The 22,743-nt window shown below is 48.9% G+C and overlaps 2 protein-coding genes across 3 annotated transcripts in view; one reads left to right on the forward strand and one right to left on the reverse strand.

The window, feature by feature from the left end:
- PTPN1 (protein tyrosine phosphatase non-receptor type 1) overlaps positions 1-19,542 on the forward strand; it is a 73,988-nt gene extending 54,446 nt beyond the window's left edge. Inside the window, exons 3-10 of the mRNA XM_010383840.2 lie at positions 8-108; positions 3,431-3,529; positions 9,296-9,433; positions 13,209-13,418; positions 13,955-14,116; positions 14,488-14,711; positions 16,048-16,243; positions 17,473-19,542. Coding sequence (XP_010382142.1) covers positions 8-108; positions 3,431-3,529; positions 9,296-9,433; positions 13,209-13,418; positions 13,955-14,116; positions 14,488-14,711; positions 16,048-16,243; positions 17,473-17,496 — 1,154 coding nt within the window. The 3' untranslated portion in view covers positions 17,497-19,542. The remainder of the gene's footprint in view (positions 1-7; positions 109-3,430; positions 3,530-9,295; positions 9,434-13,208; positions 13,419-13,954; positions 14,117-14,487; positions 14,712-16,047; positions 16,244-17,472) is intronic.
- A 1,373-nt stretch (positions 19,543-20,915) lies between these two features.
- The window catches only part of RIPOR3 (RIPOR family member 3), a 106,018-nt gene continuing 104,190 nt past the window's right edge, over positions 20,916-22,743 (reverse strand). For both annotated transcript variants that reach the window (XM_030914148.1, XM_030914147.1), the window contains exons 21-22: positions 22,582-22,672; positions 20,916-22,105 (exon numbers count right to left, since the gene is read on the reverse strand). In XM_030914148.1, coding sequence (XP_030770008.1) covers positions 22,005-22,105; positions 22,582-22,672 — 192 coding nt within the window. In that variant the 3' untranslated portion in view covers positions 20,916-22,004. The remainder of the gene's footprint in view (positions 22,106-22,581; positions 22,673-22,743) is intronic.

Genomic DNA, 22,743 nt, shown 5'->3' on the forward strand with positions numbered 1-22,743 from the left:
CTTTCAGTTGACCATAGTCGGATTAAACTACATCAAGAAGATAACGACTATATCAACGCTAGTTTGATAAAAATGGAAGAAGCCCAAAGGAGTTACATCCTTACCCAGGTAAGCAGATTGTCTGAATTTTTGTTTTAATGTCAGTTTAAGAGTTTGAGAGTGCTATTATCCACACCTCAAATAAAACTGCCACATCCTTTAGAAGGTCAGGTTTTCAGCAAACCAAAAAGCAACAAGGAAGGGGGAAAATCTTCCTTCAAAGGTTCAGTTTGGTTGTAAGGAACGCTAATCTTTTCTGGGAAGCATAAGATGACATTGCTGGAAATGAGAGCTTATAAAAAACAACATTAAAATGCCAGAGTTGCCTGTGGTCTGTTGGCAGAGGCAGCAGTCATGGCTGGAGGAGGGTCTGTACCTGTGTTGCTTCCAGAAGTATTTGTCGTAGAGCATTAAGCACTTGTGATGGCAAATCTAGGAACGTTAGCAGTAGACCAGGAATCTCTGTCCAGAGCCATTCAGAGTAGCTCACCATGGTTCTCATTCTTTGGCCCAGAAGAAAGGCATCATTAGATCATGTGAACAAGCATGAAAAATGACTTAAAATTTCTGTTGGCTTTTGGCATCTTTATGGAAACAAAATCCTGAAAGTGGTTTAATGATTGAGCCTCTTGTAAAACACTCAGTGGCTTGTGACCAAAAGGGTATCTGGGAAAGAGGAAAAAAAGAGTTGCTTTTTAATTAATCTTCTCAAGTCTTAACTTGTTACCTGTAAGTTGGTCTAAAAAGACTGGGTTTCTTGTTTTGTTTTTCATCATAATTTTTGTTTTCTCATTCCATGTCAGCTTTTAGTCTTATATGGCTTTAGGCCATAGGGTGATTTCGAACATTGTAATTTTGCTTAATAATTTGGAAATTAAAATTCTGGGGAAGCCAGAATGCTGTATGAAGAAAGGCTGCTTTGAGCAAGGAGCTAGGTCAGGGTGCGTTCAACTGAGGCTGAGGCCTTTCTTCACTGCCTTTTTGTCTTGTCCCAGTTGCTCCCCATTTATGACCAAAATCAGCCCAGATGCCTCTCGTCATCTGGGATGTAGAGCATCAGCCCAGCTGTGTTCAGTCCTATGGGGCCATTGAATAAGTTCTTGGTGCGTGAATACAGGGCAGGCCTTTACCAGGCCCTGAGCTCCTGGTCCTCCCAGCACCACTGGGGTATTTAGGGGAGACTTATGGGGGAGGGGTTTGATAAGGAGGGAGAGGTCTGGGGATGAGGTTGAGGCAAAAGTGACTTCCTGGGGACTTTGCTTTTTGGAGAAGTCGAATTTCCTGCCTCCTGATTTCAGCCCTTCAACTCTGGTGTGGAGTCAGGAAGCCCTTTAAATACCTGTTATTGGGTGTATCATGTCAAGTGTTGCATTAGCAAATGACCATGTACACTTGTGCTACTGTCCTGCCTACCCCGCATCCTAGCACTTCCTTGGGGCATGGGAAGCTCTGTCTGGTTTGTGAGGTGGCACTGGGGATGTCGAGAAACTGTTTACACAGTTTCCCTTTGCCCTGGGGATTTACTAAGGGAGTCGAGGCAGCCCGACCCCAAAGTATCACCTCTGGACACTATGACTGAAACATTTTCCTAGTGCCCAAACCAAGAACACCCTTCCCATTTCTTTTTCAGTGTTATTCATTATGTAATAATACAAGTCTGCCTTCTCATTTTTTAAAAGTCGGAAGTATAGAAGAGCAGAGAATAATGTCCAAGGGGCCCTCTTTCACCTTCCCCGTGCAGTGTCAGCTAAGTGTGGTGTGTGTCCTTGCAGATCTTAGGGGATTGTGATCCTTCAGACCATTCTAAACTGGGGTGGTGTTGGGAGTTAGGGAAGACATGAAGGGAGTAGTGGAGAGCTGCAGTGACTGGAGTCTTCATGCCAGGAAGACTGGAGTGGAGAATGCAAGGCCCAGGTTGTCAGCCATGTGCCACGGGATTTCTGGCTGCCAGGAGCTGTTTTTCTGTTCACTGGGGAGGGAAGAGTTAAATGTGGCTTTTCTCTAAGTCCCTTCAGCACAGGGAGTGCTGACTTGTCTTGTTCAGGCAGTAAGTTCAAGATGAGCTCAGGAAAGAAAGTGAGAGGACACTGAGGGCTAGCATGGTTGAGCCAAGTGTGATGGGACTTAAAGGGAGAAGATTTTAAGAATAAGGAGCTTATGGGCCGGGCGTGGTCGCTCACACCTGTAATCCCAGCACTTTGGGAGGCTGAGGCAGGCGGATCACTTGGGTCAGGAGTTCGAGGCCAGCCTGGCCAACGTGGTAAAACCCCCGTCTCTACTAAAAATACAGAAATTAGCCGGGTGTGGTGGTGTGCACCTGTAATCCCAGCTACTCAGGAGACTGAGACAGGAGAATCGCTTGAACCCGGGAGGCAGAGGTTGCAGTGAGCCAGGATTGCGGCACTGCACTCCAACCTGGGTGACAGAGCGAGACTCTGTCTAAAAAAAAAAAAAAAGGAGCTTAGATGAAAATAGATGAGAATGGAAACCATGAGAAGTGATGCTGGCCAAGGACATGAGGGCATGACAGGTTCTGGTGTGGAGGTAATAGGCGATGTCTCTTCCAGCCACTGCTAATAATTGAGACAAACTCAAGGCACTCATACCCTGTGTCCAGCAAACATCTGTGCCCGTTGCCAGGTGAGCTGGAGTGAAAGGGGCCAGCTGCTCCGCAGACACCCTCATGCCCCAGTGACTCTGTTCCCTTTGGGCCACCTCAATGACCATTTGTGTTTCTACATCTCCTAAGTTTGTTGGGCCAAGGAGGGAGGCTGTCTGCCGTCAGGGTCCTCATTGCTGTTGGTAGGAATAGTCGCTGATATTTCATTGTGTGTTTACTGCATTCTAGGGACTGTGCTAAGTACTTTATATAAATGAATGTACTTCATTTTCACAGCTCTGTGAATAGGTACTATTATTAGTCAAGTAAGCAATGGGGAAACTGAGCAGGGAGCGATGGAGTGACTTGCCCAAGGTCACGAGATGACGTGATTGGAACCAAGAGGAGTGTTGTGGTTGGTCACGCCCCCACACTGCCTCTCATCTGCACCAAGGAGTTTTGTCCCATAGCCCAAGGGCCTTGGGGATGAATCTCAGTGGAGGCCCTTAGCTGGCCTGCCTGAGCCAGAAAGCAGAATCGGCATTTTTCTGTCCTTGGTTGGCCAGCCCTGAACTGAGATGCGGAAATGGCCCTTTGCTGCCTGGTAGAAAATGGAGCTGCTGTTACTGACCACCAGGCAGAGAGAGGTGGGTCCCTGTCCCAGCCTCAGCCACCACTGTGCCTAAGCTGTGGGGACTGAGGGCGCTATCGTTAGCTGACTGCAGAAGGTGAGCTCACGCTGTGGCGTGTTATGTTTCAGATGTCACATGTTGTGTTATTGTGTCTTTGCAGGGCCCTTTGCCTAACACATGCGGTCACTTTTGGGAGATGGTGTGGGAACAGAAAAGCAGGGGTGTCGTCATGCTCAACAGAGTGATGGAGAAAGGTTCGGTAAGTCTCAGATTCATCTGCTGTGTATGTGATCATACGTACCACTCCATACAGTTAACATTTCATCCAGATTTTTAAATTATTTTTCTTGCTTTTGTATTTCCTTTATGTAGTATTTTTATTTAAAAAAATTAAAACAGCAGCATATAAATGCATGTTGGTCATCAACCAGTTAATGAAGTGAATGAAAGGGAGGCGGCGGGAGAATTGCACGGACCTCTTCGCCCACACCTTCTTCAGAGTGCGGTGCATGTGGCGCTCCGCCCACCTGTGCTGCCTTTGCGGCTCTCGTCACAGTGTGGACTTGTGTGTGGAGTTATGGAGACCTGCTTTTATTGAAAAGCAAATTCTTAGTACATCTTCATGGTGTCTGATTTTTTTGTCTGGTGAGAATGTGGCTACCTCTGCGGAGCTGTGGGAGTGGCTGACTCTAGATGAGATTTGCCTCCATTCAATATCCAGATGCTTGCCCTGCCATACCTCTTCGGAGTGAGCATTGACTTCAGAATGTGTGTCATTCTAAGTTCTTGCAACTTTTCAAACACCCCTTGGGCTAGTGTGTGGCTGCACGGTGTCCATTTGTGCAGGCCACCACTCCTCTTGCATCTGGGTCTAGCCACCTCTCCTTCTCAACTCACCACAGTTCATTTTTGTACCATGCTTCCAGAATGAGCTTTCTCAAATCCACGTGTCACCACAGTTCTTCCCAACTGAAAACGTTTGTGTGATTCCCTTTGCCTCACAGGTTAATGCATGGTGTGGCTTACAGAACCTTGCAGGTCTGGCCCTAGGCCCCTGGACACAGACCTCTCACCGCTCTTGGAACTTTAGCCAGGACAAACTTTTCGTTTTTAGTTTCTTACCATGTTCTCTGGGCTGAGGAGTCCCAGTGCCCATGCTCATCCCACTTCCAGGCACCCCTGGATGGCTGCCCCCGGCTCCCCAACTGCCTGCACTCTCCCTTGCCCTCCTCACTGTGTTGGAATAGCTGAGGATAGCCAATTTCTGGGCACTCTCCTGTGTAGACTGTCCTGTGTAGACTGTCTGTGTAGACCGGCCTGTGTAGATAGTCTGTGTAGACCGTCCTGTGTAGACTGTCTATGTAGACCATCCCATGTAAACCGTCTGCCTGTGCAGGCACAGGCCAGCGTTCAGCAGGGCCACAGGCTCCTTGGCCTCCCTGCCCTCGCTGCTCCCCAGCACTGCCAGCCCTGCTGCGGGGTCCAGGAGGAGATGAGCTGAGGATCGTGGAGACCAATAGGAACGTGTGGCCCAGGAGCAGGGAACTGGGTGTCCCTGGGCCTTGGCAGGCCCAGGCTCAGCTGGGACATGGTTCTCACAGCTGTCCTGGTTGTCTCCGGCCATAGAAGAACGTGGGGGCTCCAGGGAGGCCACCTTTCCAAAAAAAAAAGCACAGTCATGGCCCTAGAGTGTAAAAACTCCCAAGTGTTAAGAAGCAACACATCAAAGGAAACTTCAGCAGTGAAAACTTGAAGCATTAACCACAAAGCCTCTCCCTCCACCACACACAAAGAAACGGCTTTAGTTGCTCGCAGAAAGCCTTCCTCTTAGGACAGCGCATGTTTAAAATCATAGGGGTTTGGTTGGTTTTGTTTTGGGGTTGGGTTTTTTTTTGTTTTGTTTTGTTTTTTTGCCTTTGCCTACTTTTTTAAAAAATGAAAGTATTTATTTGTCCAATAATAATAGATAGGGAGCTTGCCTGAGTGTTCTGTTGATGATATAATGTATCTTGTTTTAGAAAAGAACTTTTTCAGTAAAAGGTGGTTTTTAAATTTTTTCTTCCCTCAGTAGCTTGATTAGTAAAATGTGAAGTTACAAATGTGAAGCAAACCCCACTCTTCACCACTCGTCAGCAATTTTGAGTAAAGAAACAAAGCATCAGGTTCTCACAGCACACACTCTCTGCGAAGGAATGGGAAGCCTGGCGGCCTGTGGAAGCCTTCAGCACAGCTCCATCTGCAGGCTTCTGACCCTCAGCACTACCGACACTTGGGCTGGAGCATTCTCTGCTAGGGATCCGGGCAGGGAGTGGCTGTGCTGGGCATTGTAGGATGTTTAGCAGCATCTTTGGCCTCTACCCACCAGGTGCCAGTAGCACCCCCTCCCCAGATGTGGCAGTCAGCTGTGTTTCTGTCTAGACTCCAGACTTTGTCCGATGTCCCCTTGTAGGCCAAATTGCCCCTGGTTGAGAACCACTGCTCTAGATGGTATTGAGGGTTGGGAATTTTAAATCAAGACATTTATTCAGAAATTACCAGATACAGTAGCATTTGCTTTTTATTTATTTCTTTGTTGCTAAGTGTTTGGTAAAACCTCTTTGCTGTGAGCACAAGATTTGCTTTAGCAATCATTGTCACATTACAGCAAGGAGCGGTGTCCAGCGCTGTGGTTATGTGTTTGAGCAGTGTCCAGCACTGTAGTTACGTGTTCCAGCCTCACCAGGCCCTGTGCTTCATTGTCTCTCACCCAAGGCTGACCACAAGTGGCCCACAGATCCACTGTGACAACCTTTCCCTTTGGGTTACTGTGGTGGCATCGAAAACATGGCTGGTTGGCTTTGCTGTAGTTTACTGTGATAACTGTGCCAGCAGTCCCTGCTTTCCTTTGTTAAGTATCCCATTCCACTGGAGGATTACTTAGGCATGCAAATTGGCATGAAAAACAATGTATGGTGTGAGATTGTTAAAGTTTCTTTGGGATCAACATTTTCAATTCTGTATCAGCATTATCCCTCCCAGAGGGCTGGCTGGGAAAAATCATGAGAAGTTACAGTATCTTATTTGCTCAGCTAATCTAATTATAAATGATCCACACAGCTTGTGGTAAAACCAGCTTTTAGGGAGTTTTCATTTAATGCATACTTGTTTTCTGATTTCCTTCCTTCACCAAATAGTGTAGGATGCTCCCTCTTACTTTTGGCAAACATGCCTGTTGTCTTTTGGGACCCTGGGCTTCCTGGAAACCGGTTATGTGGAAGATGATTGTGTGTGTTAGACTGGGGTCATCCAGATGGCTAGAGTTCTCACTGGTGCTGTTTAAGGATTGACTTTAGACACGTCAGTGTAGGCTGCACCATGGCGTAAGGGTTGGGATTGTTGTTTAGATGGGGGAAGTAAGCAAGGCCAGTTTAATTGGCCATTGCAGAATCTCACCTGTATCTCTCTCCTGAAATCTGCACTAAAGCTGCCGTTTGCTTTCAGGTGCTTTCATGCACAAGACACTGCACTCTCTTGTATTTAGTTCTCTGTGTTAAGAATTACTTAGTTCTCTGTGTTAATAATTTTTGGCAAAACCAAATTACCTGTCACAGGGTTAATGTAGATGTCTTTCATAGGTTTTCTAAACACCGCCTGCCCACTTGTTTGGGAAGGCCCCAAGGACTCTTTAACATCTGCCTTCATGGTGGAAACAGCAACTACGAGAGATGCCAGCATGTTGGCACCACCATATTTCTCTGGTGCCAACCCAAGATAGGACTCAGTTTGAGGCCTGGTGAAGGACTATGTTCTAATAAAAATCTATCTACTTTTCATGGCAGTATATATCACTGTAATAGGGTAACTGAAAATAGTGATCTTGTGCCTTTTAAAAATTTTATGTGTTTAAAACAAAAATTTCTGTTGGAAATGACAGGGCATAGCTTGCTGCTGTAGACACCTGAGAGTCCTTAAAAATAAATATTGGGTGATTGACACTTAGTTGTATGACAGAATTCCTCACTTGTACAGTTCCAAAGTCTTAGTCCTTACCCAGATTACAGAGGGTTATTAGGCATTAGGTTTGGTTTTGAAAGTGAGTGCTTGCTGTCTGGAGGTGAGATTTAAGACTCATCTACCCTGCTTATGAGATGAGGAATGGTGGCCTCTTCCTCCTGCATTTCTGTTCTTTGCTTCCTTCTCTGCTCACTGTGTGGAATGCGCACCTCAGCATGGGTGGTGTGGAACTTATCAGATCAGTCTCTTGTTTCTGGGGTCTTGAGGCATTATAAGATCTACTTGTTAGAAGTGTGGGATTAATGCATCTTTTCACATTCTTTTAAGTTCCTGCTTTCATCTGCCACACCCACTGTGGCTAGGTGGGGGTCTTGCCATGTAATTAGCGCCTCCATGCTGAGTGGCAGAATTGCTTCAGTGGTGACAGATTGTCCCCATTCCAGAGTTCACTTTTGGCAACTCATCATTGATCCAGGAAGGTGACATGGATGAAACTGGCTAAGACTTCAGACAGGCCCGTGTCCAGACTCTTGAGAAAGCTCTGTTGGCTTCTGGTCTGGCACTGAGAAGTTTGCTGCGATGCTGGCATCACAACCTGGTGTTTCTTCATTTGTTTCTCCCACATTTTGCTTTGGTTTTGTCTTTTGGGCAGCTTCCAGCTTCAGTAGAGCAGGACCAATAGGCATTTGTGGTTCTATATTCATCCTCCTCAAGTGCTTCCTGGCTCCTCATTGCCCCCAGATGATGCCACAGGTCCCTGGGCCTGCTGCCAGTCGGCTGTGATCTGGGCCTCTGCTGGCCCCTTCTCCAGCTGCTCTTTTCAGCCTGGCTTATTTGCAGTCACTGCCTAGGAAATCCTAGTCATCTTTCAAAACCTGCCTCTTGCATAGAGCTTTCTCTGATCTCTCTTTCCTGTAATTTTGCCTGACCTGAAACATTTCCCTCTTCTGAATTCCTGCTGCCTGTCCGTAGCATTTCCCCCTCAGCCCTCCCCCATAGCCCACCTTGTCACTGCTGGGCACAGCAGTCTCTCCTCACAGACAGCTGGCCCTGAAGTGGTTCCCTTCACCCACACCATCCTTTGCCCCAGAGGAGGTATTGAGTGGGTCAGTGCATGTGAACTGCAAGTGTCATTTGCCAAAGAGCTGTTGACACACGCTGACATTTCTTTTGCTGAAAATCGTAAGGGCTTTGAGCTTCCCTATGTCCAGGCACATGGTCAGGTTGACCCGGTAGCTCTGCCCCTGTTGACCTGCCATTTTTGTCCACAACGGTTATCCATGAGCAGAAACGTTTGCATAACTGAGGCAGATTCAGTAAATGTCACTAAATTCGAGTCCGTTTTTGTCTTAGACCCTAAATGAAACCAAATTTTCATAAATTTGCTTGTTTTAAAGAAAAATTTAACAAGCTACATTTAAATCGAGAACATCAAAATAGTGTCTGAGATTATCAAAAGTATTTTTCTGAATGAACTGAACCAAACCAGAATGAAAGGGCAAGCCCTGGGGAGCCCGTCTCCAAGCCTTCTCTGAAAGGGAGTCTGCATTTGGTGACAACCGTTCAGGCTTTCCAAAGGGCCTCACCTGCTGTCTCTCCCAGTTTTGTTTTTAATTGCCTGTGAGTTTTCTGTGCAGAGTAAGGCACCTACATTCTATGCCAGCAGCCTGATCAGGTCCTGTGTAATGTTTGAAATGGCTGCATAGAGGAGTTTCAAAGCCTTTTATACAATCTGGCTTCACCTCATAGACTGTGAGAAAGCGTCAGAGCCCTGCAGGACCCCATTGCCGTGTTGGACCAGGGAGCTAATGGGTTTGGAAGTCTGAGCCCTGTCTGCACAACCTGCCCCCATCAGCAGCTTCGTGCCCGCACCCCCATCTCCCCGTGAGGCAGGCATCTGTGCTGACCATGGCTTCCATGATCAGAAAACCCCAGATCTTTGGGTTATCATGAAGCTTGTGGGATGTGCTCTAGGCATCCTGCCATAGGAAAACGGTTGCTCACAATAATTCACTGTTATTTGTTCCCCCAGTTAAAATGCGCACAGTACTGGCCACAAAAAGAAGAAAAAGAAATGATCTTTGAAGACACAAACTTGAAATTAACATTGATCTCTGAAGATATCAAGTCATATTATACAGTGCGACAGCTAGAATTGGAAAATCTTACAGTGAGTATGGCACGCACTTCAGCACTTCAGGCGGCTACTGGTTCAGATGCCTCTTCCTTTATCCCTTGGGTGACATTACCTAATGCCGGTGTTCCTGGCTTTTGTATACCCCGAGCAAGACGTGGTTTTGGCACTGAGGTGAGCGGAGCTTACTTGTGCACCTACCGAGTGCCCAGGAATGCCCAGGGAGGGTGGAAACCACAGTGCTCTCCCTGACCTTTAACAACAGTTAACTCCAGTTCTTAGGGAAAGGAGAGTTTCTTGCCCAAAAGACCGGTTCCTGCTTGTGCAGCTGCAGAGGGACCGAAGCGGCAGTCCGCAGGCCCCAGCGAAGCATGCTGCCTTCTTTGTGGTCCTCAGTCTTTGAGTCTGAAGAGAGGGAAGAAGGGGTCTAGGGTCTCACTCCAGTTTTATAGCTAATGGAAATTTTCTAGGCCTGGTCTTGGGTTTATTTGTTGTGGGAAGAGTTTATAACACCAGCTACTTGCTTGGTAAAAGCTGGTCTTGGAACATGGCAAGGCATTGTGGTAAGCAGCACCACCACTGAAGGCTCTGCTCCTGGGGCTTCAGAATAATTCCCCTGGATCCGTAACTTGGAGGTGTTCATGTCATTCTGGGGAACAGTGGAGGGAGTGCCAGGCAGCACCTGGGGGCGCCAGTGAAGAGTGGCAAGCCACCAACCTCTGAAACCTAACTGGGGTTGAATCCTGGTGCCACCTTACCAGCCCGTCACGGTGTCTCCGTTTCCTCTTCTGTCAAACTCAGGTTTTGCAAGGGTTCTGGGAGGTCCTATGTGGGAAGGGTTAGCAGTTACTGTGGGTGTGTAGCACGGGCTTTGTCTAAAGGGAAGATGGAGCTGTAGGGAGACCATGTGGAGTGGGGCTCCAGGGCTGTGTGGGTGGGGAGGGATCTGCTTCTGGCTGACCCCATGCCTCCCCTTCTCAAGTACTATTTTTTAATCGTTATGGTTCCTGCCATTCATTTCATAGTTGATGTAAACCAGCTGCGGTGGCTCATGTCTTTAATCCCAGCACTTGGGGAGGCTGAGGCCAGGAGGATTACTCTCGAGGCCAGTAGTTCAAGACCAGCCTGGGCAACATAGCGAGACCCCCGTCTCTACAAAAAAAACAAAAACAATTAGCCAGACATAGTGGTACTCCCCTATAGTCCAGCTACTCAGGAGGCTAAGGTAGGAGGATTGCTCGTGCCCAGGAGTTCAAGGCTGCAGTGAGCTATGCTTGCACCACTGCACTCCAGCCTGGGTGACGGAGCAAGACCCTGTCTCAAAAAAAAAAGAGTAGTGAAAGTAAGATCTAGAATTTAGCACAGGTTACCAGGAAGTAGGGAAGGGGTTCGGGCTGCCTGGCTCCTGAGGATGGTAGCAGTGCAGCTGCTGCGAGTGCTTTCTGCCCTCTGGTGGTGACCGCTTCAGAGTCAGCAGTCCTGCCATAGCCCTGGCAGGGCAGAGGGGCTCTGAGTACAGTGGATGGAGGCGCTTTCTGGAAGATTCTCAGGAGTAACATGGGCAGCATGTTGGAATGTGCTAGAGGATTTATGCAGTAGACTTTTAAAGAAATGCTTCTTAGCATTTGCAAACCTGACATTAAGAGTGACTTCTGGGGAACTCTTTGCTTGTTGAGGGAAACTGAATTTCAACAGAGCAGAAGAGCTGTGTGCTTTTTGCTTGGCAGAATGAATACAGCCAGCTCAGAGGTTTTGGTGTTAGGATCTGTTTGCTCCAACAGACTTTGTTTTTAAAAGGCTTTTCTCAGCCATGGCTGTCTGTTCTAGCACAAGGCTGGAGTGAATTCCTTGTGAAAGATGTGGGCAGGTGTGAGGGAGGGTATCAGTGGGCGGCAACCCACACCTGCAAGGATTAAAAGAAAACTTGAGTTTGGCATGCTTGCTTCTTACTCAGTTTTAAAATACATTTTAACGGCCAGGCGCGGTGGCTCACGCCTGTAATCCCAGCACTTTGGGAGGCCGAGGCAGGTGGATCACGAGGCCAGGAGTTCAAGACCAGCCTGGCCAAGATGGTGAAACCCCGTCTCTACTAAAAACACACACAAAAAAATTAGCCAGGCGTGGTGGCAAGTGCCTGTAATCCCAGGTACTCGGGAGGCTGAGGCAGAGAATTGCTTGAACCTGGGAGGTGGAGGTTGCATTGAGCCAAGATCATGCCACTGCACCCCAACCTGGGCGACAGAGCGAGACTCTGTCTCAAAATAATAATATTAATTTTTTAAAATACATTTTAAGTCCTTTTCTTCCCCACTCACCTGCACGCCCCAAATAGAAGAGGTATTTCTTTTTCTTTAATGTCATTAAGGTTATATGGATACCATTTTCTAGAGAGGAAAGAATGATGGAATTGCCTAGTGTGATTCTAGCATTTATCCTAACATACACAAATTTCTCCTTGTTCTGTGCAAGATACTGTATTTAATATTTAATAAATATTAAATATTATTTACTAGTGTAGTTAATGGCTGAGGCAGGGTTAAACATGTATTATTTTCATCCCAGCAGAGTTGGGGGAGGTCCTAGTAACTGTGCCATGAGCTCTGTGAGGGTGAGGTGGTATCTTTGCCCCTGCCTCCCTGGCACGGTAACTGGCACATGATTGGCATAGTATGGACATTCGTCAAGTGAAGGAAGGCATCATGAGCAGATCTCTGGCCTGAATCCTTCTGCCATCAGCTGCTCTCCAGGTGGCCCTGGCACTAGGCCACAGGGAAACCCTCCAGGCTGGTATGGTTCCTGTCTGTGGCTGTCTTCCTGGGCCCATGTTAGGAGACTTTCACTTCCAGGAGCCCTTTCCCTCTCAGGGCCTTGCTTACCAAGTGGTTGGTTCCCATTTACTATGAGCTCTTAGGTCACTGAAGATGTTGGGCACTCCCCCTAGTGAGGGCTGCCTTTTGATCACAGCCGCCGGAAGCCTCAAGGAAGGAGCAGAGCTGGAAACAGAACCCAGGCCATTGTTTCTGTTCCTGTGGGGCAGACTCAGCCAGGGGAAGAGACACTTTGGGACAAGGGCTGGGGTCCACCTTTCAAAAGTGTCTACAGCAGGCTTTGAGCATGGACTCTCTACCTCCAAATGTCCACCTCCTCATCAGGAAAATGGATGGGAGTGCCTGCCTGGAGCAGCTGGTGGGAAGGCGCAGTGCCAGCACCCAGGACACACTTGGTTCATAGGCTAATGTCATTTGCCCTGACTACCTCTTCAGCTGAGTGTTGAGCCACACCTTGGAGTCACCAGTCTTTGGAGACCAAGTCTGTTACTTTTTTCTCTAAAGTGACAATCCTCTGAAACCTCCAGATCATCTTGAAGCCCTGTCTGAAAGTTGCCCAGAGCCAGTGCCTCACCTGCTGTTCCTTGTTCACTTTTTCATGGGAGGCCTTGCAGGGCTTCATGACAGGATTTTGTGGGTGGCCACACAGCATCATTGTGACTCATGAGACAGAGAGAAACCAGTTGTGACCATGTAGACAGTAGAAGTGATAGGGAGAAAAGAGAAAAGAGGTGAGGGGACTCTTCAATCCGAAGGGACGTGAAGTCTAAGCAGGTGCGCCCTGCAGGTTCAGTGTCAAGCCCAGGGCCTGGCCCCAGGGTGTGGTATTGGTTGACTGGGTGTGTGGACCCTGGGAGAAAGTCTGAGATTTAATGTTCCTCTTAGAGGTCGATGAGTGGAAGGTGATTCTGTGTGTACTTGGAATTAGTGATTTCTGTACAGATGATTCTCTTAGAATCATCATGAGTATTTTTCTCTTTCAGATCCAAGAAACTCGAGAGATCTTACATTTCCACTATACCACATGGCCTGACTTTGGAGTCCCCGAATCGCCAGCCTCATTCTTGAACTTTCTTTTCAAAGTCCGAGAGTCAGGGTCACTCAGCCCGGAGCACGGGCCCGTCGTGGTGCACTGCAGTGCGGGGATCGGCAGGTCTGGGACCTTCTGTCTGGCTGATACCTGCCTCTTGCTGGTAAGGAGGCCCTTGCAGACACCCTGGGGAGCTCCTTCACCTGCTCTGCTGTGATGTTTTCTCCTAAATAGAAACCGAAGCACTCCTCTTCCAAAAGAGACTCACTGTGTTAGTCTGTTTTTGCATTACTAATAAAGGCATACCTGAGACTCGGTCATTTATAAAGAAAAGAGGTTTAACTGGCTCCCGGTTCTGCAGGCTGTACAAGCATGGCGCCAGCACCTGTTCGGCTTCTGGGGAGACCTCAGGGAGCTTCCGGTCATGGTGGAAGGCGAAGGGGAGTGGGAGCAAGAGATGGGCAGGTCCCACACTCTTAACAACCAGATATCTTGTGAATGCATTGCCTCAGGGAGGGCACCAAGCCTTTCATGAGGGACCTGCCCCCCTGACCCAGGCACCTCCCACCCAGCCCCACCTCCAACACTGGGGATCACATTTCAGCATGAGATTGGGAGGGGACAGACATCTAACTGTGTTAGTCACATTGCCCTTGAGAACTGGACCTGGCTGAATTATGTCACCTCTCTGGCTTTCAGATGGACAAGAGGAAAGACCCTTCTTCCGTTGATATCAAGAAAGTGCTGTTAGAAATGAGGAAGTTTCGGATGGGGCTGATCCAGACGGCAGACCAGCTGCGCTTCTCCTACCTGGCTGTGATCGAAGGTGCCAAATTCATCATGGGGGACTCTTCCGTGCAGGTCAGCGTTGCCTTTGTTTGAATCCAGGTGTGACCATTTTAACTTTTTTGTCTTTGAAGGAGGCTGTCAGTTGTAAAAGTTCAAACACCGTCTGGTGTCAGGGGAAACAGCTACCCTTCATGTTTAAAATAGCTAGAAAGTTGTCAAAATGTTCACCATGTTGCACTTTGTGCCTTTGACGTGCTCACAGAGAGCATTGATAGGAAGAAGAGACTTTATTTTCAAAAGATTTCATCTTCCAAGTACATGACTGCAGCTCTGAGAGGCCGAGAGCCCCTCGCCAAGCCGTCACCTCTGCTCACGCAAGGGGACTTCCTGACAAACCAGCCGACGCGAACACTAATAGGACTTCCTCTTGCTGCTCTTTCAAGGATCAGTGGAAGGAGCTTTCCCACGAGGACCTGGAGCCCCCACCCGAGCACGTCCCCCCACCTCCCCGGCCACCCAAACGAATCCTGGAGCCACACAATGGGAAATGCAGGGAGTTCTTCCCAAATCACCAGTGGGTGAAGGATGAGACCCAGGAGGATAAAGACTGCCCCGTCAAGGAAGAAACAGGAAGCCCCTTAAACGCCGCACCCTACAGCATGGAAAGGTAATATGATTGGGTCCCAGCTTGTTGGGTTGAGGGGAGATGACCTTCTGTTCTAGAAACACACACTGGTACTGAAACCCTGTGGACGCAGCCTCCTGTTGGCAAGCAGTGCTTCCGCATCCTTGGGGAACAGGGCGTGTGGACCACAGCCACTCCACTCCTGACTGCGGGAGGCCCGGTATTGGGCACAGGGTGGCTGCAGGACATGAGCCACTTCTGTGGGCTTCTAGTGCCACCTTGTGGTGCTTGTTGGAATGAGGGGCTCGGTGCCACCAAGTAGCGTTTTTCTGCCCCCTGACGATAGCGCCCTCCCCCAGGCTTCCGGACAGTCCTGAAATGTGATGTCCAGGCTTGACCATGTACCCTCAGTCCCCACAGTGGTCCTTTGGGGAATGTAACCTTTTTTATGTTGTCTTGATTAAATCCCATTTTACTTGCTTGCAGGTTAACAACCATTATTGAGTACCTATTGATACGTGTGGTGTACTGAGTTAACTAGAACATGTCCCCTGGTCTGTGTTCTAGATCATCTTGTTGGGAAAAAGGCAGACCCAAAGCATATTTTGGTGGGAGCCCATGGACAGTGATGTGATAGAGGTGTCCACTGAAGTGGTCAGGAAAGGCTGCTTGCAGTAGGTGGCCGTGCACGGAAAGCTCGCAGAACGAGCAGGTGTTAGTTCCAGCTGGAGATGACTGCCGGCCGTGCCCTTGGTACCTGCTTTCCGGAGGGAAATTTTAAGACGTGTGCATACTTGATCCAGCAGTTGTATACATGGAGAAATTTACCCTGCAGCGACTCTCAAAATAAGCACGTAAAGATGTGTATAGGTAGTTGTATTTGTTGTGGCATTGCTTGTAGTAGTGAAAAATTAGAGACAGGCCAATGATATAACCAGGGACCTGATCAATTACGTTCTCTCCCGGTGTTGGGATATTCTGTAGCTCTTAAAGAATGAGATCTGGGTGTACTGATGTGGCCAGACATTGCAATTGCAGTACATGAGAAGGCAAGTCATACAATAGTGTGTACACCAGTGGATCCTCCAGCCAGATAAATCCTCACAGTGCCCAATCGCCCAGGCACTTGTGAACCCTACCCTGGGTGTGGGTGCTGTCTGAAGTACCTGGGGGAGAGGGTGACAAGTGGACTTCAGGCTGTTGTGGGCCCTGGCCTGGCCCTCCCTCCAAGCAGAGGGGCTGGCTTGCTGGAAGGTTAACATCACCCTACTCTGTCTACATGTGGCTTGTTTTTTCCCAGAATTCCTGCCACAATAGCATCCTTGCCATTCACTTTCTCCAAAGTGAGTAAACCATCTCTGCCCCTCTGATTCCTCAGCCTGAGTCAAGACACTGAAGTTAGAAGTCGGGTCGTGGGGGGAAGTCTTCGAGGTGCCCAGGCTGCCTCCCTAGCCAAAGGGGAGCTGTCGCCGCCCAAGAAGGAGGAGGACCATGCACTGAGTCACTGGAAGCCCTTCCTGGTCAACATGTGTGTGGCTACGGTCCTCACAGCCGGCGCGTACCTCTGCTACAGGGTATGTTTTCACTGACAGACATGCTGGCGAGATGCTCGCGTGCAGAGAGCACTGGCCGCTAGCCCGATGGTAGGATTCAGTTCTGTGGCGCATCTGAGCCAGTCTCAGAAGAAACAGATCAAAGGTTTTTAAAGTCTGGAACTGTGGAAGGGCTAACGAGAATTAAGGATCGATGCACTGGGGTTTTAAGGAGCCCTCTGGTCCCAAGAATATAAGAGTCTAATCTCAGGGCCTTAACCTATTCAGGAGTAAGTAGAGAAAATGCCAAATACGTCTATTTCTCTCTCTCTCTCTCTCCTTTTTTTTATTCCTTTGTTTTTGGAAAAAAATAGAATTACAACACATTGTTGTTTTTAACCTTTATAAAAAGCAGCTTTTTGTTATTTCTGGAAAAAAAACCAAACTAGGCACTTACGAACCTTTCTCGTACCCTTAGGTGATGTAATTAGCTATATAATTTATATTTGATTTCCCAGGGAAGGAATCCCAAACTTTTACGAATGTAAACTCCCTTGGAGAAGAGGGTTAGGACGCTATTGCGCTCAAGCCCCCCTCAGCTGTGTGCACACTGAGCCAGGACAGGGTCTTTGAGCTTTCCCACTGTCAGAACAGCAACAAAAGGCCATCTAGAAAACCAGAACCTGCCTCTGCTTCTGCTCAGAGTGTCCCCGCTGGGTCTCCATTGTCCTTTCTCCATTGCTCCCTCCTGTGACAGCCATCTTGCTCATGTACCAGCCTCATCACCCCATTCCCATAAATGAGTGTCCTCGAGGCCTCTCCCTGGGGGTCAGAGGTCACCACAGGGTGGCCATCAGCATGTCAACCCTCTGTTAATTCAGAGGAGTGGGCTCCACCTCATTGGGAGAAGTGCCATTTCAGCAGAAATCCACACGTTAGACGTGTGTTGCTGTTAAGTAAGGGGAAGAGAGAGGACTAGCCTCAGAGCTCTGGCCATGGAAATGACCTCCTAAGACTTTTTCATTGTTTTAAATATTTTACCTCTTTTCAGGTGGCCATCTGAGTACATCAGATGGTTTTGCAAAATGCAAACAATTTTTTCCTTGGGGGTGATTTTTGGGGAGAAGGGGCTACTGTAAAAAATAAAACCAAAACCCCCTTTGCTCCCTCGGAGGTTGAAGTTGCCGGGGGGTGTGGCCGGGGTCGTGCATGAGGCGACAGCTCTGCGGGTGCGGGTCTGGGCTCATCTGAACTGTTTGGTTTCATTCCAGTTCCTGTTCAACAGCAACACATAGCCTGACCCTCCTCCACTCCACCTCCACCCACTGTCCGCCTCTGCCCACAGAGCCCACGCCCGACTAGCAGGCATGCCGCGGTAGGTAAGGGCCGCCGGACCGCGTAGAGAGCCGGGCCCCGGACGGACGTTGGTTCTCCACTAAAACCCATCTTCCCCGGATGTGTGTCTCACCCTTCATCCTTTTACTTTTTGCCCCTTCCACTTTGAGTACCAAATCCACAAGCCATTTTTTGAGGAGAGTGAAAGAGAGTACCATGCTGGCGGCGCAGAAGGAAGGGGCCTGCACCTGTCTGGAGGCTCGCCCCACCCAGGGCTCCCTCCGGGAGCATCCCAGGGGGTGGCACACCAACAGCCTCCTTGAATCGCAGGGAGCAACTCTCCACTCCATATTTATTTAAACAGTTTTTTCCCCAAAGGTGTCCATTGTGCACTAGCATTTTCTTGAACCAATAATGTATTAAAAATTTTTGATGTCAGCCTTGCATCAAGGGCTTTATCAAAAAGTACAATAATAAATCCTCAGGTAGTACTGGGAATGGAAGACTTTGCCATGGGCCTGCTGCGTCAGACCAGTACTGGGAAGGAGGACGGTTGTAAGGCAGTCGTTATTTAGTGATATTGTGGGTAACGTGAGAAGATAGAACAATGCTATAATATATAATGAACACGTGGGTATTTAATAAGAAACATGATGTGAGATTACTTTGTCCCGCTTATTCTCCTCCCTGTTATCTGCTAGATCTAGTTCTCAATCACTGCTCCCCCGTGTGTACTAGAATGCATGTAAGGTCTTCTTGTGTCCTGATGAAAAATATGTGCTTGAAATGAGAAACTTTGATCTCTGCTTACTAATGTGCCCCATGTCCAAGTCCAACCTGCCTGTGCATGACCTGATCATTACATGGCTGTGGTTCCTAAGCCTGTTGCTGAAGTCATTGTCACTCAGCAATAGGGTGCAGTTTTCCAGGAATAGGCATTTGCCGCATTCCTGGCATGACACTCTAGTGACTTCCTGGTGAGACCCGGCCTATCCTGGTACAGCAGGGTCTCGCTGTAACTCAGACATTCCAAGGGTATGGGAAGCCATATTCACACCTCACGCTCTGGACATGATTTAGGCAAGCAGGGACACCCCCCGCCCCCCACCTTTGGGATCAGCCTCCGCCATTCCAAGTCAGCATTCTTCTTGAGCAGACTGTGATTTGGAAGAGAGGCAACTGCTGGAAACCACACTTCTCGAAACAGCCTGGGTGACGGTCCTTTAGGCAGCCTGCCGCCGTCTCCGTCCGGGTTCACCTTGCCGAGAGAGGCGCGTCTGCCCCACCCTCGAACCCTGTGGGGCCTGATGGTGCTCACGACTCTTCCTGCAAAGGGAACTGAAGACCTCCACATTAAGTGGCTTTTTAACAAGAAAAACACGGCAGCTGTAGCTCCCGAGCTACTCTCTTGCCAGCATTTTCACATTTTGCCTTTCTCGTGGTAGAAGCCAGTACAGAGAAATTCTGTGGTGGGAACATTCTAGGCATCACCCCATAGAGCTGTGGTGAGGTGTGGATAAGGCTTAGGTGCCAGGCTGTAAGCATTCTGAGCTGGGCTTGTTGTTTTTAAGTCCTGTATATGTATGTAGTAGTTTGGGTGTGTATATATAGTAGCATTTCAAAATGGACGTACTGGTTTAACCTCCTATCCTCGGAGAGCAGCTGGCTCTCCACCTTGTTACACGTATGTTAGAGAGGTAGCGAGCTGCTCTGCTATATGCCTTAAGCCAATATTTACTCATCAGGTCATTATTTTTTACAATGGCCATGGAATAAACCATTTTTACAAAAATAAAAACAAACAAAAAAAGCAAGGTGTTTTGGTATAATACCTTTTCAGGTGTGTGTGGATACGTGGCTGCATGACCGGGTGGGTGGGGGGGCGTGTCTCAGGGTCTTCTGTGACCTCACAGAACTGTCAGACTGTACAGTTTTCCAACTTGCCATATTCATGATGGGTTTGCATTTTAGCTGCAACAATAAAGTTTTTTTCTAAAGAACGTGAATTTGGGGTGCTTCCCAGTTTTTTTCTTTGCTTAATTGAGCTAAACCAGGATAAGCAACTCCTGTTTCTTTCCATCCCTGCTGATGTGAAACAGATGTTGTCAATCAGCTGGGGTTAGCGGTTTCCACTTGTAAGAATTAACCTCAGCATCCCGGCATTGCCAGCGCCCTCAGGCTGGAGCGCTTTCCTTGAGTGTGAGCTTATTGAACACCTTCGGCCTCAGCCCACTTCCTTCCCAAACCCACGCTTTCCATGTATAGGGCCCTTGGATAACTTAACGAACTTATCAGTGTTGTTTGAAGAACAGTGTTTTGAGTTGTAATCTCAAAACCATGTCCCTTACCCAGTTACCTGTAAGACACAATGGTTACTGCATCTCAGTACGTAAAGTCCATTTGATACAGAATTGACTTAGAAATAAGATAAAAAATTAGTAGTTTTTCATTTGTGTACAAAATTAAACAATGTAAAAATTCCCCCCAAAGTGATTTTTTTGACTTTTCATTTTGAAGTAATTTTGGACTTGCAGTATGTTGCCAAAATAGTACAAAGCGTTCCTCGGTACCCTCCAAGGTTCCTCGACTGTTTCAAAGCTGGCTGCAGGCCCAGGCTCATGAGACTGGGGAAAGGACAGGCCGTGGTCATGTGGACCCACAGGGGCCTAGGGCTGCAGATGTCAGTGTTGCTCCCACTGTTTCAGGTATAAAAAAGGGCATCTAAGCTTTCAAGAAGAGAATGCTCTAGGGCAACGGTCCCCAACCTTTTGGGCACCAGGGACCGGTTCCATGGAAGACAATTTTTCCACGGGCCTGGGGGTGGTGAGGGACGGTTTTGGGATAGAAACTTCCACCTCAGATCATCAGGCATCAGATTATCATAAGGAGCTTGCAACCTGATCTCTCGCACAGGCAGTTCACAACAGCACGTGCAGTTCACAATAGGGTTCGCGCTCCTATGAGAACCTGATGCTGCAGCTGAACTAACAGGAGGTGGAGCTCAGGCAGTAATGCTTGCTCACCCGCCACTCACCTCCTGCCATGCAGCCCACTTCCTAACAGGCCTCAGACCGGTACCGGTCCGTGGCCTGGGGGTGAGGACCCCTGCTTTAAGTGGGTACTGCTGATGCTTAAAAAAAGAGGAGGGGGTTTGCCAGAAATCAGATGGGGCAAAAGGGCAAAGGCTGTGCCGCAGAGTGCCCATATAGGGGAGAGCACGCCTGAAGCCTTCGAGAGCATGCAGAGAAGCCCGGAGACAGCATTTACCAGAGCCGCTGCTTGAGGCCGCCCTCCTTTAAGTGTCCCCACAGCGCACCACAAGACCACAGGAGTGGCCTCCCCACTGGCAGGTGTTTGGGGAAACAACTGCTGTCTACTCTTTTGGGTAAAAAGTGAAACACCAATTAAAATAGTTTAATTGAAATTTCAGAAAATGGAACATATGAACAAGGCAAATAAATACTAAGTTAAACCAAAAAAGCACAAAATATGTACAGGAAGTATCGATGAGAATGTTCAAGTTCTCCAATGCCATTGCTACAGCAACCTCAAACCCTAGGTTCTGTCTGCACTATTAACACAGACATCTCAGGACATGGTTTGCTTTTTTTAAGACTTAAATAGGAAACTAATTTTCTTTCTTTAAAGCAGTGTGTTCTTCAGTGAACTTTCTTCAGGCTAGTTGATGGCTTCTGTAGCGGTTTATTGACGAGACCCTAGGGTAGCTTCCGAAGCTGGATTGATTGCGTTTGGGTGCGGATGGCCAAAGTGAGTGGCCCTACTGCCCGTGCTACTCAGGGCTGCGGGGCTGATGCGGTGGCTGCTTCCGTTTGTGCTGCTGAACATGGGGAAAATGAGGTTCTCAGTCCACCAGCGGCTGTCTGAGTTCCACCGGCACTCTGGCTGCAGGTCAGGCTGAGAGTGGTTGTAGAAACCCTGGCTTTGTGCCTTCCCACCTTCCCCAGCTCACCAAGGTGACACTTGGCTGCTGCTGAAATGACCTGAGCAGTCTTGCATTAACAGGGCCAGCCACCTGCCAGCCTGCTGCATCCCAGCGCCTCTTGACCCAGAAGTGCCGAGCAGCTGACCGGCAGGGAGGCCTGGAGTTCTACACACTTGTCTTGGAGCCTTTTATTTAGGGCCTCAACTTGCCTGGCCTTGGCCCTTTTGTAGGTGGCCACCTAGTGCGGCTCCGCTCTGCATCTCTGGGAAGGTCACACAGACCCTCAGCCAGAAGTCGAGCGCTCCACTGAGGCCTGACAGCCCCTGCCTTGCTTTTTTCTGCTTCTGTACAAAAGACCAGCCCATGCCCTGGGGCTGGGTCAGTGGCCGGAGCCTCAGGCAGAGCACTGGACAGCTCACACTCCTGGAGGAGTGCACAGCACCATTACCTAGCGCGCAGGCTATGTCCAAGCCGGGCAGCGGCAAAAAGACCGATGTGCGATTTCTGCTCATCAACCAGGATTTTTTAAAATATTGTGATTTCAACGTCTGCCTCCTGGCAAAAGACTTCCCTTTGTTCTGAGCAGAGCTTGTCCATCTTCTCAAAAGCTAACCGTCCCTTTTCACCTGAAACAGCAAAGGGACCTGTCACCAGATTGGGTCCTGCATTGGTACTTCCGACTCTCCTGGGCCAAGGCGGCCCTAGTGCTGAGTGACTGTGGGTCTCGGTGGTCTCTGTGAAGCGGCAGGGGAGAGAGTATGTGCGGGAGCCCCCACCTGGTGACTCACATGGCCTGGGGGGCCTTGCCTTTAACTCTAGGATGTCCTGCTGAATCGGAACCCTGCCTTGCCTCTGGCTTCTGTCCCAAAGGTCATAAAGTCTAAGAAGACAGCGAACACCCCCTGCCACCCCAGCCATAAAGGAGGCCTGCCTTGGCAGGATGCTACAAAGGGTGAAGGTTGGCTCTGTGCCAGGGCTGCTAACGGTGCCCATCCCGGGTACCCCAGAGCTGTTCTGCCTGCTGGGAGAGCTGGGTGTGGCCTCTCGCAGGTTCTGAGGGCCCCAGGAACCCCGCTGCGCTGCACAGATTGTGCCACTTTACCGAACGAGAGTGTGGTTTCCCGGGCTGCCCCCCGCACGGCCTCCAGGTCAGACTGGCACAGGCTGGCAATCTGGTCGATGCTTTCAATGCCCTATTCGAGATTAGGAGAAAAAGGATCCTTTGGGGGCCTTCTCGACAGCAGGTAGAGTCCACTTAGCGGCC

This window comes from Rhinopithecus roxellana, chromosome 13 (assembly GCF_007565055.1).
Source record: "Rhinopithecus roxellana isolate Shanxi Qingling chromosome 13, ASM756505v1, whole genome shotgun sequence".
NCBI classification, from domain to species: Eukaryota; Metazoa; Chordata; class Mammalia; order Primates; family Cercopithecidae; genus Rhinopithecus; species Rhinopithecus roxellana.